At 43.5% G+C, this 16,660-nt stretch overlaps 1 protein-coding gene across 1 annotated transcript; it reads right to left on the minus strand.

Annotated features, from left to right (window-relative positions):
- Positions 1-5,979: 5,979 nt before the first annotated feature.
- Positions 5,980-10,171, minus strand: NANOG (Nanog homeobox). Its single transcript, XM_059187628.1, has 4 exons — positions 10,021-10,171; positions 7,362-7,627; positions 6,545-6,631; positions 5,980-6,408 (listed from the first exon to the last, which is right to left on the minus strand). Exons 1-4 carry the CDS (start codon positions 10,169-10,171, stop codon positions 5,980-5,982), a joined length of 933 nt encoding a protein of 310 aa, XP_059043611.1.
- Positions 10,172-16,660: the final 6,489 nt, after the last annotated feature.

Genomic DNA, 16,660 nt, shown 5'->3' on the forward strand with positions numbered 1-16,660 from the left:
TGGGTATAAAGATTACTAAACAAACAAAAAAACCCATAAAACAAAAAACAAAACCCACTCGTGCTTCTGTGTTCACATGCATCATCCATTTGATCTTATTTATTTATTTATTGTAAGTAAGCTCTCTGCTCCACCTGGGACTTGAACTCACAAACCTGGAGATCAGGAGTCACTCGATCTCCTGACTGAGCCAGCTGGGCACCCCCTCGATGACATACGAGTGTTTTTTTTTTTTTCCCTGATATATTCTTAAGTAGAAAAAGCAGGTTGCAGAACAAAATGCATGATGGAATTCCGTATTTGGATAGGAAAATTGTGTTATAATTCTGTTGTGTGTCATGTATACACATTTAAATGTATGCAAAGATAATTTGAAAGTTAACAATGATGTTAAAAAAGTTAACTTTAGGGGTGCCTGGGTGGCTCAGTGGGTTAAAGCCTCTGCCTTCAGCTCAGGTCATGGTCCTGGGGTCCTGGGGTCCTGGGGTCCTGGGATCAAGCCCCGCATCACATGGAATTGGGCTCTCTGCTCAGCAGGGAGCCTGCTTCCCTTCCCCTCTCTGCCCGCCTTTCTTCCTACTTGTGATCTGTCTGTCAAACAAATAAAATCTTAAAAAAAAAAAAAAGTTAACTTAAAAAAAAAATTAACTTTAGGGGCGCCTGGGTGGCTCAGTGGGTTAAAGCCTCTGCCTTCAGCTCAAGTCATGATCCCAGGGTCCTGGAATCTGATCCCCCTTCAGACTCCCTGCTTAGCCCAGAGCCCGCTTCTCCCTTTCCTCTCCACTTGTGCTCTCTCTCGGTATCTCTGTCTGTCTCTCAAATAAGTAAATTTTTAAAAAATTTTTTAAGTTAACTTTAGGGGTACCTGGGTGGCTCAGATGGTTAATAAGCCTCTGTCTTCGTCTCAGGTCCTGATCCTTGGGTCATGGAAGCCTGCTTCTGCCTCTCCCACTCCCCCTGCCCGTGTTCCTGCTCTCTCTCTCTCTCTGTCAAATAAATAAATAAAATCTTTTAAAAATTAAAAAAAAAAGTTAATTTTTTGTAATAATCTTGTTTTAATATTGTTTGAGTAGGGTTTTTTGGTTTTGTTTTGTTTTGTTTTTTAAGGGAATGACAAAGTCACACCAAGATCTTAGGAAGAGTCCCCAAAACTAATCTTTCCCTTAGTTCGACTACCTCAACTTCACTTGATAGAGAATATTCAAGAAAGAAACGATCTCAACCTTGGCTGATACATTTAGGAAAATAAATCCTTTTTTTTTTTTTTTTTTTTAAGATTTAAAAAAATTTTTTTAAAAATATTTTTGACAGAGAGAGCCACAGTGGGAGAGGGAACACAAGCTGGGGGAGTGGGAGAGGGAGAAGCAGGAAGTCCGATACAGAGCTGGATCCCAGAACCCTGAGATCATGACCTGAGCCAAGGCAGAGGCTAAACCCACTGAGCCACCCAGGTGCCCCAAACCCTTTTTAAAAACATAATTATCAGGGTGCCTGCCTGGCTTCATTGGAAGAGCATGTGACTCTTGATCTTGGGGTTGTGAGTTCTGGCCTCATGTTGGGTATAGAGATGCCCTAAATAAATACATAAATAAATTTTTTAAAAAGTAATTATCAATATTTAAGATTCTTCCAAATAGATATATACCTCTAAATTCTGACTTGCAAAGAGGTTGAAGATATAATGCTAAGTGGAAAAGATACACAACAAACTTCTAGAGGAGAATGTATGGTATCCATAAAAATTCACATAAAACCAACCACGTTATACATTTCTCTATAGCTTAAGTTTGTTCTTTTTTATTTTTAAGTCTTTTTTTTTTTAAGATTCTATATATTTGATAGAGCGAGAGAGCACATGCAAGGGGGGACAAGTGAGGAGAGAGAGGGGAAAAGCAGGCTCCCCGCTAAGCAGGGAGCCCGATGTGGGGCTCGATCCCAGGACCCCGGGATCATGACCTGAGCCAAAGGCAGGCACCCAACCATCTGAGCCACCCAGGCGCCCCTTAAATTTGTTCTTAATAGCAAGTTTTAATTTTGCAATCTAAAAAGTCCAGGAATCTTCTTTCTGCCTGCGGGCTCTGTCCCTGTGCTTTCATAAAAACACCCTTTTTGGCGGGGGAGGGAGGAAGAGGACCAATCTTTTATTAATTTATTTCCCTTTTATTTATTTATTTAACATGGAGTGAGTGAGCAAGAGACACACAGAGCAAGCACAAGCAGGGAGAATGGCAGGCTAGGGAGAAGCAGGCTTCTGGCTGAGCAAGAAGCCCAGTGTGGGGCTCCATGCCAGGACCCTGTGATCATGACCTTAGCCGAAGGCAGCTGCTTAACCGACTGAGCCACCCAGGTGTCCCAACTTATTATATCTTTCTTTTTAAAAGATTTTATTGACTTATTTGACAGAGATACAACGAGAGAGAGAATAGAAACAGCGAGAGTGGGAAAGGGAGAAGCAGTCTCCTCCCTGAGTAGGGAGCCTTACATGGGGCTTGATCCCAGGACCCTGGGATCATAACCTGAGCGAAAGGCAGCCACTTAATGACTAAGCCACCCAGGCACCCCCAACTTATTATATCTTTTAAAGATTTTATCTATTTATTTGAAAGAGAGCACAAGTAAGGGGGAGGGGAAAGACAGAGTGAGAGGGAGAAGCAGGCTCCCCACCTAGCAGAAAGCCCGATGGGGGGCTAAATCCCAGGACACTGAGATCGTTACCAGAGTGCCAGACAGATGTCTAATTCACAGAGCCACCCAGGCACCCAAGAGGTCCTATCTTTTGAAAAGATAAATGCAGACTCTCTCTGGTTCCCTGATGATCCTGGGTTTCTCTGTCTTCTGCCTTTGGGTTTTGTCTTTACCCTAACATTCACCTGTTGGGAAGAAGAGTGGGTGAACAGTATTTCCAGAATTCCTTATCTCCAAAAGAGAAGGTGGAACACCAGAAATCATCTTTCTCCTTTTTTCTTCTTTCAATCTTTATTTTTCCCTTCTAGTATCTTTTTTAAATTTTTATATATTTATTTTTAAAGATTTTATTTATTTATTTGACAGACAGAGATCACAAGTAGACAGAGAGGCAGGCAGAGAGAGGAGGAAGGGAAAACAGGCTCCCTGCTGAGCAGAGAGCCCGATGTGGGGCTCGATCTCAGGACCCCGAGATCATGACCTGAGCCGAAGGCAGAGGCTTAACCCACTGAGCCACTCAAGCGCCTCTCTAGTATTTTTTAAATAGGTATTAGGGGTGCCTGGGTGCCTGTCGGTTAAGCGTCTGTCTTTGGCTCAGGTTATGATTTTGGAGTCCCAGGACCGAGTCCCCGGAGTCCGCTTCTCCCTCTCTCTCTGACCCTCCCCTAGCTTGTTCTCTCTTGCTTACTCTCTCAAATAAATAAAATCTTAAAAAAGAAAAAAGAAGTGTTCTTTTTACTGCTCTAAATCTTTATAAAGATTTTATTTATTCATTTGACAGACAGAGATCACAAGTAGGCAGAGAGGCGGGCAGAGAGAGAGGAGGAAGCAGGCTCCCTGCCAAGCAGAGAGACTGATGTGGGGCTCAATCCGAGGATCCTGGGATCATGACCTGAGCTAAAGGCAGAGGCTTTAACCCACTGAGCCACCCAGGCGCCCCAACTGCTCTAAATCTTTAATTCTTAGCCATTTCCTTGCCTATTCCCAATGTCTTATAGCTGAGCTTAATCCAAAGCAAAACAAGCAGCAGTCAAGGGTGTTAAAACATCACTTAAACAGGGAAGGTTCAGTACTGGAGAGCTAACTTTGAAGTTTCCTTAATACTATCACTTTATAATCACTATTTTCCCATTTCTAGGGTCTGGGTCACCATTTAGTATTTCCTCAGATGTACTGGCAATTCACTACATTCAAAGAATTTTGTAAAAATGTGATGTATTATTTTCTTTTTTAATTTTTTAAAGTAATCGCTATTTCTGACGTGGGGTCTGGACTCCGGGCTCTTGAGATCAAGAGTCAGGGCTCTACCAGCTGAGCAAGCCAGGATCCCAGTGTCACAGTATTTAAGAAAAAAAATTTAAGAGAAAAAAAGTGGCAGAACAGTGAGATGCTATGAAATGTCATACTCAAGGGGTGTCTGCGTGGCTCAGTGGATTAAAGCCTCTGCCTTAGGCTCAGGTCATGATCCCAGGGTCTTGGGATCCAGATCTGGCTCTCTACTAAGCAGGGAGCCCCTGCTTCCTCCTTTCCCTCTGCCTACTTGTGATCTGTCTGCCCAATAAATAAAATCTTAAAAAAAAAAAAAAAGTCATATTCAAATCTGGCTGAATTATAAAACTAAAATGTGGGGATTGAGAAGTGATTTCATGTACTATTTTAATTGGTGGATCAGTGCTCTTTTTGTTTTTTAAAGATTTATTTACGGGGCGCCTGGGTGGTTCAGTGGGTTAAAGCCTCTGCCTTCGGCTCAGGTCATGATCCCAGATCATGTGATCAGTGCTGTTATTATTATCTTCGCCATTCATAATATAGTACTTGGCACAAAACTCAAATAACAGCTGAAGATTTTGTGTTGTCCTCAGGTCTTGGCAGAAATTATCCCGGATTTCTTCTGTGAAATGTCTAGATAGTTTGGATAAGGTTTCACAACATTGGACAATTGGGGGAAACCACGGGGAAAGGACCAGGAAAACCACCTGGTTAGTTTATCTCTCTGCTGCTTTGGGAAATAATGTTCCTGTGGAGCTGGAAGGCCACTGAGGAAGGTGGACTGACTCAACCAGACCAATTTAGGGGTAAGCCAGAATGGGAAAAAAAGATAGTATACTATTAGTATCATTCATAGAGGTTTGCCTAGCCTATCCTAAGTTGAGAACATAACGTACCTGGACAAAAATGTCTATTACAGTATTTGCCTCAGAACTTATAGATTATTCTTTGCAACAATCTATGTTAACATTGATTTATACTTTAAAACATTGTGTTTTGTAGTTGGCCTGTAAATTTAATAAGGTCTTTTTTATTTAATAAAAGCTGACATTTATGGGTCTTAAAAAATAAAAATCTTGGGACACCTGGGTGGCTCAGTGGATTAAGCCTCTGCCTTCGGCTCAGGTCATGATCCCAGGGTCCTGGGATGGAGCACCACATGGGGCTCTCTGCTCAGAAAGGAGCCTGCTCTCCCCTCTCTCTGCCTACTTGTGATCTCTGTCAAATAAATAAAATCTTAAAAAAAAAAAAAAAAAAAAAGACCCATGTTGGGCACCTGGATGCTCAGTCCATCAAGCATCTGCTTTCTGCTCAGGTCATGATCCCAAGGGTTCTAGGATCTACTCTGGCGGGCTGGGCTCCTTTCTCTGCAGAGAGCCTACTTCTCCCTTTCCCTCTGCCAAATAAATAAAATATTTAAAAACTAAATTAAAAAACCCTGTTTTAGTCCAATTTTTACTCACTGTACTACTGGTAAAATCAAGGTAGAGACAACAAAGGGTAAAGTGGGTATTTTTATTTATTTGTATTTAAACCTATCCACCAACCAGCCAAACTTGTACTATTATCATGTTAAAATACAAAACATCTTTCTACAAATACTAGAATTAACAGTTCTAGTAAAACCTCACAAGAGGCAGAGGAAATCAATGAAGCATATTTTAGTTTTACCCTTCACCATTAAAAACTAAGGTTGTTAACAAGAAAGCCTCAAAATCTCAAAATATACCATTATCCTTCATCACAGGTCTTTGTATCTTTACTTCCTATTCTTGATGTTAGATTCTAGAGCCTGAGGATACCCACAGTAGGACTGTACCCAGTTAGCTACAGCCAGAAACACCTGTTCCATGTTGTGCACAGCCAATGCTACTGAGAGCTTTGACTCCAATCATACCCCTTCAATAGATACAGTGAGAATAATGGGAAATACAATCTTAAGGCAAAGATACAGGACTCTAAAAGACAAAATCTAGGAGACGTGACACAGCCATTGCCCAAACCAAGATCAAGTAATACTCGTCGTCACACATCTTCAGGCTGGATGTTCACAGAGTAATTTGGGAACAAATCCATGATTTGCTGGGTACTGAAATATTTAGCAGACTGCTGTATTACACTATAGCTTTCCCCAGAAGTTTCTAGGAGGGAGTCCAAATCGCTGACGGAATTTTGCTGGAACTGGATCTGGGGCTGCAGGGATTCCTCTCCACAGCTGTGGAGCTGGCTGTTCCAAGCTTGGGGGCACCAGGTCTGACTGGTCCAGGAGTGGTTGCTCCAAGACTGGCCGTTCCAGGAGTGGTTGCTCCAAGATTGGCTGTTCCAGGTCTGGTTGCTCCAATTCGGGTTATTCCAGGTCTGGCTGCTCCATATTGGAAGGTTTGCAGAAGTGTTCATCAGGTGTCCCTGGTGGTAGGAGTAGAAGGCTGGGTATTCCGTGGCTGCTGTGCTATTCTGAAAGGGAATGGCAGATTACCTGAAAAGCTTGGAGGGAAATCAGAATTGTCTGTGGCAGAGGTTGTCCGGTTTAACAATAAACAAAACTAAGAAGTCAGTGAAAAGAAACCAGAGAATAAAAGCTTCCCCTTACCTGAGTCACACTCTTGCTCTCCTTTGGCCAATGGTTTTTCTGCCACCTCTTACATTTCATTCTCTGGTTCTGGAACCAGGTCTTCACCTACAAAAAAAAAAAAAAGTGACAGGAAAATATAAAATACTGGTAGTGTGCATGTACCAGTATTATTAACGTCTTTCCCCTCTAACAAGCACAATTACCTAAAATGGAGACTTCTAGAGTCCTTTCTGCAATCTGGAAACAATGCTCTGTGTATGAATGTCAAAAGCCCCTCAAGTTAGTTGGCTTTAAAGTTGGTCATGAGGAGAGCCTGGGTGGCTCAGTTGGTTAAACGTCTGCCTCTGGCTCAGTCATGATCCCAGAGTCCTGGGATCTAGACTGCCTCTCCCTCCCCGTTCTGTCCTCTCTGTCAAATAAATAAATAAAAATTAAAAAAAAAAAAAAAAAAAAAAAAAGACTTTATTTATTTATGCGACAGAGATCATAAGCAGGGCAAAAGGCAGGCAGGTAGAGAGGATGGAAAGCAGACTCCCTGCTGAGCAGAGAGCTCAATGCAGGGCTCGGTCCCAGGACCCCAGGATTATGACTCGAGCCAAAGGCAGAGGCTTTAACCCACTGAGCCGCCCAGGTGCCCCTAAATAAATAAAAATCTTAAAAAAAAAGAAAGTCATTCATGAAATGTTATCAAGATCCCACTTTAATAAAATTATTTGTAGGGGGCACACAAACAGAGCACACTGATGTTAGTACTGCTCATCTGCAAATAAATTTTTTTTTCCCTTCAAATAAGACTTTTTATTTGTCACTGCAAGGACAGCAAAACACACCTTACCTGCTTATAGCTAAGGTTCAGAATGTTGGAAAGTTCCTGCATCTGCTGGAGGCTGAGGTATTTCTGCCTCTGAAATCGATCATTGAGGACATAGAGTTGGGTCTGAGAGAACACCGTCCTGATCTTCTGTTTCTTGCCCTGGGCCGTGTCTTCCCTCCTACCAGTTCTCTCCTCTGCAGAAGTGGGCGGTAGTTTCACCTTGGGACTGGTGGAGGAATCGGGGCTGTCCTGAACAAGCAGATCCACGGAGGAAGGAAGAGGAGACACTGTCGGGAATAAAACATTTTTCTCTGAAACTTTCCGAAGATTAAATCATATTCACAAATTTATTGTTTCCAAAGTATTTTTGAAGTTCTCACAACCTCAGAATTAGGTAGTAAATAAAAACTCCTCCATGACCCTGAACACTTGGCTCACCTTTGTATGATGCCAACCCAGTAAGTGTATCCTAGTTGTGGCCATTTCACATCCAGTGGACATGGCCAATAGCTCACCTGCTGGGAAGCAGAGTGGGACTCAAACTTTTTTTTTTTTTAAACGATTTTATTTTTAAGTAATCTCTACATCCAACATGGGGCTCGAACTTACAAGATCAAGAGTCACACATGCTCCTCTAACTGAGCCAGCCAGGAGCCCCCTCGAACCTCTTTGACAAAAGCTTTTTACTGCAAATTAATGCTCCAGAGCCCACACTGTGGCTGCTTAGAAAGTTGGGAATGATCACTGGACTCCCTTCTGTAAAATTAGTCGTATCATTTACATCAGATTCTGGGGACTCTCTAAAATCCACAATTTAGGGGCACTTGGGCGGCTCAGTCGTTAAGCATCTGCCTTTGGCTCAGGCCGTGATCCCAGGGTCCTGGGATCAAGCCATTGGGCTCCCTGATCAGCGGGAAGCCTGCTTCTCCCTCTCCCACTCCCCCTGCTCGTGTTCCCTTTCTTGCTGTCTAATAAACAAATCTTTAAAAATAGTAATAATAAATAAAAATAAAATAAAATCCACAGTTTACCACTGCCCAGTTCCAAATACCAGGACTAGCAGGAACTGAGAATTCTGACAGGCTTCAGTTTCAGTACAAACTCTGCCTTTACTAGCTCTGGGACCACATTTCCGAAAGTATTTCTGTCCTTCACGGAGTTCCTTCATTGATTAAAGCAAAGTGACAGAGAAAATTGCTTAGCACCAGGACTTTGCGTATATCGACTTACTAACTAAAAATTTCTTTGGGATGTCTGAGTGGCTCAGGTCATGTCCTCAGATCCTGCATCGGGCTCCTTTCTCAGCAGGGAGCCTGCTTCTCCCTCTGCCTTCCACTCTCCCTGCTTGTGTCACAAATGAAGTCTTTAAAAAAATAATAAAGTAAAAATGAATTTCCTATATTGCCTATATTTGGTAGCCTCTTAAACTCTTAATTGCACAGAGGTATTTATTCCCCATGCTCAATTTCACTTGTCATGGAATAAAGACAACCTGTATGGGGCAAAAATTCACAATCTTATGCTTCCTTTAAGTAGATCTAGAAGGAAAGAAAGTGGGGCTAGACCAAGGACTATGGTGGGGCATCTCCTAACAACTCTCTCTACAAACTTGCCCTTGGCTTGCTAAGTAGGGCATGCCCACCTGCTTCCATCTACTTGCTCATACCCAAGCTGTTTCTCACGACTCAGCACTTTACTTCCAAAGTTTGAAATTATGAAAGGACATCAACCCGAAGTTTAGGAAAACAACGTAACATTAAAATCTAACATTCCATTAAAGTAGTTGCCTACTTCCTCCTTCCGCACAGCTTAATTTTAGGGGCAATCATCATGAAAAGAACTTTTTAAAATCTTAATTATCTTTACCCTAAGTCTTTAAAAAATGGTAAAAATTTACATTTTCATTTTCAACAACTCCTGCCTGATTTACAAAAAGTACTACCTTTACAGTGTCCTGAGCACAGCCCCCCCTGTTCCACCTGTAGCCATCATTTAGAAGCCAACCAGAGTTTCAGATTTGGGCTCTAGCCACTCTGTCAGCCGAGTAAACCTAGAACTAGCTACCATAAAATGGAATGCACATCTCCCCGGCATGTAGGAGACGTGGGCATAGCAGGCTCCCAGGAACTCAGAACTGCCCGGGTTAGTAACTCGCAGAGCTCAGGAGTGGGAGAAGAGGCGATAACTGGTGTCGCACAAAGGCAAAAACGTTTCAAGAAGGCGAGATTCACAATTACCACGCCGCTTCTGGCACTCCCTTGAAAAAGACTAATAAAGTTCAGAAGCTCCCCGCGTCCCCCAGCTGCGATGCCAGGACTTCTGGCTCTAGCAGTGACATCCCTACTGCGTGCGCTCTGCACCGCGAGATTAAGACGATCAGCTCATTTATTCCGGCACATCTGCGTTTCCACAGTGCCTAGGCACCTCCTCGCTCAAATACGCAGTGAACGGTCCAGATGCCGGCACCCCAGGGCCCTCGTCTCTCGACTGACAACCTGGGACAGGTGGAAGGGCTCCCGTCACCAAGTTACAACCGAGACAGGTGCCGAGAGGATTCACTGGGGACACCTGCTAGTATGAATGGCCTACAAATGCTCACGAGGGAAACGAAGGACCGTGACCCTCCTCCTGCTTCACGTTCCCTCAAGATCAGCTTTCCGAGGATTCACGTTTGCCTTACCGGTCTCCGCGTGGGGCGTCTCAGCAGATGACATTTGTAGGAACGCGTAATTTTCTTCAGGCCTGCAAACCTCAGGCATTGGAGAAGAGTCCCTAGACCCGGGCGGTCTGGGGCCAGACCGGCACTGGGGCGGAGCTGGGTCCGCACTCATGTTGGGGAGTTGAGGGTAGAGCGGGGGAAAGAGCAAGATTGTAAGGTAGGCCCAGTCTTCTGGATCCAGGTGGAAGAGCCGAGAGAAATAGAAAGACGTCCAGGTGTAAGAGTATGAGAAAGACAGAATGAAGGAGGTCACCCCGGAAAGGGTAAGAGCCAAGCAGCCCAAGGGAGTCAAAGGTGAAGATTCTCTAGGCTCTAGATTTATAAGGAAGGCTCCGCCATCCTCAGACCCGCCCCTCCTGGCAGCCCCACGCCCACACACACCCTTGGAAATTCTCGGTTAATCCCGTCTGCCAGTCTCACCAAGGCCATTGTCATGTAAAAGGTGGCGGCAGGGTAGTCCAGACTGGGTGGGGAACGGGAAAACGGGGGCCCCGAGACCTCGAGAGGAAAAGTAAGACCAACAATTAAATATTTCTGGGTTCGCCACGTTTCCATCTTTTCAAATCAGAGATGCACCTAAGGCTACCTAAGGTGATCGAATCTTCCACTAGAACAATTAATTCCTTGATTTAAGACCCCTTAGGGTCTCCAAATGGAGCTACTGCTGGCAAAAGCTTCGCCCAGGGAGCTTGGTTTTCCACTTCGAGTCTCCCTAAGGTCACAATAAAACACTTATTGTGTGTTGCTAAGGTGTCAGTTGATATTAAAAATAGGACATGTTTTCAAGGTGTTCTCATTGTTTTTTTGTTTTGTTTTGGTTTGGTTTGTTTTTTTTTAACTTTCAGAGAGACGCAGAGCTGGGCAAGTCTTTCCCCCAGGACTTTTTAATAAAAGCCCGAGGAAAGGAGCTGTAGCCGCTGACTTTGGTGCCTGCAGGTAATTACACATAGGCTATCAGTATGGGAAATTTATAAGTGGTTTTCATGTACCTGTTGCTCAGTTTCGTCATCTGTGCCTCTTTCTGTGTTGCTGTAAAAAGTAAAGAAAATACAGACCTAAATCCTAATAGTTCTTAACACCCATCACCTACAAATCGGGGCTCTTAAGAGAAATTCTATCCTTATCCTATGCTCATGATCTCCAAGTTCGAAACTACCTTTTTGTTGCGATTATTATTTTAATCCAGTAAACAACATGATAGATTGAGGGCACCCTTTCTAATTTTATCTGGGACATTCCTGGATGTAAAATAATGAAACTTCTTGACCTGGAAAGAGGGAGGCCAAGAAGAACATTTCCCTGAGCAAATGATATTCCTGTGAATGGTCTTGCCAAAGCGTTTGTGACCAGTTCCTTTTAGAATTTCTGATGGACCCTCCTAAGCAAACAACTTCTTCCGGCCTTTCTTTCCCCTTCTGGCTCTTTTTTAAATCCACTTTTCTTTCCCTGGCCTGGCATTTCTGCCATGTCCTGCAACTCCACTCCATCCCCACTCTGAAATTGTTTTTTTCGTTTTTCGTTTTGGTTTCTTCCATATGTTTTCCAAAGGACCAGTTGTTATGGTTGGGTTTCAGCACAAACATATTTATAGACAAAGATAACAGTTCGCAGCATTCAATTTTCCTCCCCACTCTCAAATTCAATATTCGAGAAAGCTAAGATTTCTTCCTCTTTTCAGTCTCCTACTCCTCCAAGTAAACCCTTAGCAAATTTAATTCTATCTTTTTCGGAGGTGCAAGCCAGACTAATCCTCGCATGCGCTTTGCTCCTTGGGTCTCCACCTAGACCTGCTGGCTTTGCTGTCGTAACAATTTCTGTTCTCAACTCAAGGATGCCAATTTGTGAGCCTAGGAGGGGTCCCAGGACCAAAGTGCGGAGATCGAATTCTCTGTAATCTTTTCTTTGTCTTCTCAGACCATCATTCTGGAAGGGAGAAGAGTAAAAATAGAGTTTCAAGGAAGAGGTGGGTGGAAATACATTGGGTTCAGGCAGACAGTCTCTGTCTCATTACAGATAGAGTATGATTTTTTTTTTAAGGGGTAATGTGAGGGATGGATGGAGTGAACGAATTGTGGCGATCTACTTTCAACATTTACGTTTTATCAGTCCCTTAAGTCCCTTTAAGGTGTGTTGTGCACCTTAAACTAATACAATGCCATATGTCAATTCCGTCTCAATAAAACTGGGGTAAAAATAAACAAAAAAGAAGAAAACTTGACTTCCTGGCTTTCAGTTAGCACAGTTGGTAAACGAGTGCTGTCAAGACCACCAAGCCCGCAGCTCTCTAAACCCCAGGTCCCAGAAGCTTTGTTCTTTGCTGACGGGGGTCTTCGCCTAAAGCCTGGGCCAAATTCCCTCCCATCCCCCCACCTGTGTCTCATTGTATCTGGGGTCAGAGCCTCTGGAGTGAAAGACCAAAGGGAAGGGGGCTGGTAGCTAGAAGGCAAACTTACTACATTCTTTGCCCAGGAAAGCAATTTGAATAAGGTTGAGAGAATGCTTAGGAAGGTGTCAGAGACCTTGGATTTGTCGGGGTGGGCTGTGTGGGTGGAGGAGGGCTGTGTTACAAGTAGAGTCCAGGCCTGCAAATGCAAAAGTGATTTTAGATTTTGTTTTCCAAGGAGCATAATCCGGAAAGGAGAAGAAAAAAAGCACTAAATATTAAAAATGAAAAATATTTTTCAGAAAAAATTTATTCCTTACTTAAAGTTAAGAAATGCATGTTAGGAATGCATTTAGGAATCTTTTAGGAACACAGGTGTCCCATCTTTGCATCAGATATTACTGACCTGTCAGGAAGCGACAGTCACGATGCGTATTAATATAGACTTTGCTGCCCCTCGATTTTCAGGCATAGTGTACTCATCAAATGTGGAATTATCAAACTTATTATTAATTTATCACTGGTGGGATCATCGGATTGATTATCGACTTATCGTTGTTTTCACTCTTCACCCATTGTCCATTTGAGTTTACCTGAGTGTAATCCAAACTGGGAGGCGGTCACCTGTTTTCATTTAATTCTCGTAAAAGTTTCTGCCTCTATTTCTTGCTTCTTTACGTTCACTCTACGTAATAAATCCAGTCTATAAGTAGCTATTTCTTGTCCCTTAAGTACAAACGTATGTGTGTTTATAGATATATTTAGTGATTTTTAACATTTATAGGCTAGGAACCATTTATTGCTTATTTAACTAATAGTTCACGAGTGCCTATCTTGTGCTGGAGAGAAAAGAAATAATTAAACAACATCTTCTCTGAGGAGCTAGCAATTTATTGAGTAGATCAAAATAGACCAAAAGACAATTATAATGTCGTGTGATGAGTACCAAAAATAAAAAACCAAAAATGACATGTGCACTAGATGCTGAGGGAGAACAAACAAAGGAAGGTGTGGCCAGGGAGGGCAATCAGAGAAGACTTCTTGGAGGATTTTTGATTGAGCAGAGATGGAAAAGCTGAAAGTGTAGGGAAGCAAATTCCGGAAAATGAACACTTTCGGCAAAGGCAAAAGTCAGTGTCTTAGAGAAAATAATGGGTTATTGGAAAATATGGTCACGAGACCTGAGAGGTAATAAAGTGACCAGAAATAGTCAAACAACAACAAACAAACAAAAACTGCATTTTTAAAAAAGATTTTTATTTATTTATTTGACAGACAGAGATCACAAGTAGGCAGAGAGGTAGGCAGAGAGAAGGGGGAAGCAGGCTCCCCGCTGAGCAGAGAGCCTGATGTGGGGTTTGATCCCAGGACCCTGGGATCATGACCTGAGCCGAAGGCAGAGGCTTCAACCCATTGAGCCACCCCGGCGCCCCCAAAACTGTATGTTTTGAATTAAACCTCCTTTCCTTAATTTATACTCTGTTGGTGTTCCACCTGCTATCCTGATGGTTCTCTGTCTCCTTTCTGGTTCCTCTCATCCCCAGACATCTAAAAGTTAAGAGTGTACCAAAGCTTAGTTCTCAACCCTCTCCTTTCTTCTCTTTATTTTTTAAAGATTTTATTTATTTGGCAGAGAGATCACAAAATAGGCAGCGGGGGAGGAGGAAGCAGGCACCCTGCTGAGCAGGGATCTTGATGCCGGGCTCCATCCCAGGACCCTGGGATCATGACCTGATGACCTGAGTGGAAGGCAGAGGCTTAACCCACTGAGCCACCCAGGTGACGCCTCTTCCTTTCTTCTTTCTTCTTTCTCTCCCTTTCTTTCTTCCTTCCTCTGTTCCCTTCCTTCCTCCCTTTACTCCCTCCTTCCTTCCTTCCTTCTTTCTCTCCTTCCTTCCTTCCTTCTTTCCTTCCTCTGTTCCTTCTCTCCCTTCCTTTCTTCCTTCCCTCTTTCTCTCTCTCTTCCTTCCTGTTTCCCTCCTTCCTTCCTTCCTTCTTCCGTTCCGTCCGTCCGTCCCTCCCTCCCTCCCTCCCTCCCTCCATTTTATTTATTTGAGAAAGAGTGCACACACATTCGTGGAGAGAGGGCAGACAGAGAAGCAGACTGCCACTGAGCAGGGAACCTGAGGCAGGGTTGGATCCCAGGATTCTGAGATCATGACCTGAGCAGAAGGTAGACCCTTAACTAACTAAGCCACCCAGGCGCCCCTCAAACCTCTTTTCTATCCACACTCACTATATTGGTGATTTTCCTGTCTTATGACTTTCAATACCATCGATATGTTTTGGTTTTTTTAAAGATTTTATTTATTGTGAGAGGCACAGAGTGAGTGAGCGAGCCCAGAGCCCAGGCAGGGGTGGGACGGAGGGAGAGGCAGACTCCCTGCTGAGGGTGGAGCCTGCCCTGAGGACCTGACTTGACTCTGGGCTGGATCTCTGGACCCTGAGGTCATGACCTGAGCTTAAGTCGGATGCTTATAGGTGCCCCCCTAACTATATACTTTTGACCTTTAAATGTATGTCTATCCCAGACCTATTCCCCAAACACAATCTCATATGACCTCACATCCCCATTTGGATTTCTAAAAAGCATCACAAAATTAGTATTTCAAACTAACATTGAAATATTAGATGGGTTCATCTTATAGTCTTCTCCATCTCCGTGTGTGCCAATTCCATCTTTTTAGTTGCTCAGGCCAAAACCTTAATGCCATCTCTGTGGACTGTGCCTTCAAAATATATCTTGAATCCAGTTACTTCTTTCTTTTAATCTTTTGTGTCCTCCAGTGTTTCTTTTTTCAGTTCTTGGAGTGAGTTTTGATCACATGAACTAGGGCTTAGAAAACCAGCAGAGTAGCAAGAAATGGTTATTTCTTTTATTTTTATTTATTTATTTTTAAAGATTTTATTAATTCATTTGATAGAGAGATCACAAGTAGGCAGAGAGAAAGGGAGAAGCAGGCTCCCCACCAAGCAGAGAGCCCAATGTGGGGCTCGATCCCAGGACCCCAAGACCACAACCTGAGCTGAAGGCAGAGGCTTAACCCACTGAGCCACCCAGGCGCCTCTGGTTATTTCTTTTTATTTATTTATTTTTTTTTTTAAAGATTTATTTATTTATTTATTTACTTGACAGATCAGAAGTAGGCTGAGAGGCAGACCGAGAGAGGAGGAAGCAGGCTCCCCACTGAGAAGAGACCCCGATGCAGGGCTCGATCCCAGGACCCTGGGATCATGACCTGAGCCAAAGGCAGAGGCTTAACCCACTGAGCCACCCAGGTGCCCCTGGTTATTTCTTTTAAGGAATATTTATATATTGTGTTATTGCCCACGTCACAGGAGAGCTGGGGACTTGAAGTTACCTGTGACCTCTAGCAAGTGTGCCGACCTAAGCTGCATTTGATCTTTTCTGACCGCTCCAAGATTACCACTCTCTCCACACCACCATCCAACCCTTGGATGATTTCAACAGCCTCCCAGCTGGTCTCCCTGTTTGCACCCTAGCCTTCCTAAAGTAGTCTCCACATACTGGCCAGAGTGAATTTGTATGAAGACAAGTGGTATCAAGCTATTCCTTTGCTCAAAATCCTCTTTCAGTGTTCTCACGTTGGGAGGAACACCTCTGTCCTGTCACCTTTGTGCCTCTCCACCCTCCTGCGACTGACCTTCCCTTCCTAGAAGCTCTCCCGAATCAGGGATTTTGCGGTCACTCTTATCTCTCGCTGATCTGTCCCTCCCCCAAAAAACCTTCCAGGCTGATCTCTCACCTCCTTTCCATCTTTTTTTTTTTTTTTTTAAATTTTTTAAAGATTTTATTTATTTATTTGAGAGAGAGATTATGAGAGAGAGCATGTGTGTCAGAGAGAGTGTACAAGAGAGCATGAGTGCAGGAAGAGCAGAGGGAAAGGGAGAAGCAGCTCTTTGCTGAGCAAGGAGCACGATGTGGGGTCTCAATCCCAGGACCCCAGGATCATGACCTGAGCCAAAGGCAGACGCTCAACTGACTGAGCCGCCCAGGCGCCCTCCTTTCCATCTTTAATATTACCTTCACAGTAATGTCTCCTGCTCCCTATCCTTTTCCTCTTGATTTTTCTTCATAACTCTTGTCACCGTCTTGGACAATATAGGCTATCTATCATGTATCTATCTATATCTTCTGTCATCTGTCTATCATCTTCTATTTACCTACAACTAAAATATAAACTAAGGGATGCCTAG

The sequence above is a fragment of the Mustela lutreola genome, chromosome 8 (assembly GCF_030435805.1).
Source record: "Mustela lutreola isolate mMusLut2 chromosome 8, mMusLut2.pri, whole genome shotgun sequence".
Lineage (NCBI taxonomy): Eukaryota > Metazoa > Chordata > Mammalia > Carnivora > Mustelidae > Mustela > Mustela lutreola.

What these genes read in the sequence shown, in the direction of transcription:
- NANOG (XM_059187628.1), bottom strand. Translation starts at nt 10,171, where the DNA reads ATGAGTGCGGACCCAGCTCCGCCCCAGTGCCGGTCTGGCCCCAGACCG. An exon ending in GACGCCCCACGCGGAGACCG is followed by an intron (nt 7,628 to 10,020) that starts GTAAGGCAAACG and finishes TATTCCCGACAG; the next exon opens with TGTCTCCTCTTCCTTCCTCC. An exon ending in TGAACCTTAGCTATAAGCAG is followed by an intron (nt 6,632 to 7,361) that starts GTAAGGTGTGTT and finishes TTTTTTTTGTAG; the next exon opens with GTGAAGACCTGGTTCCAGAA.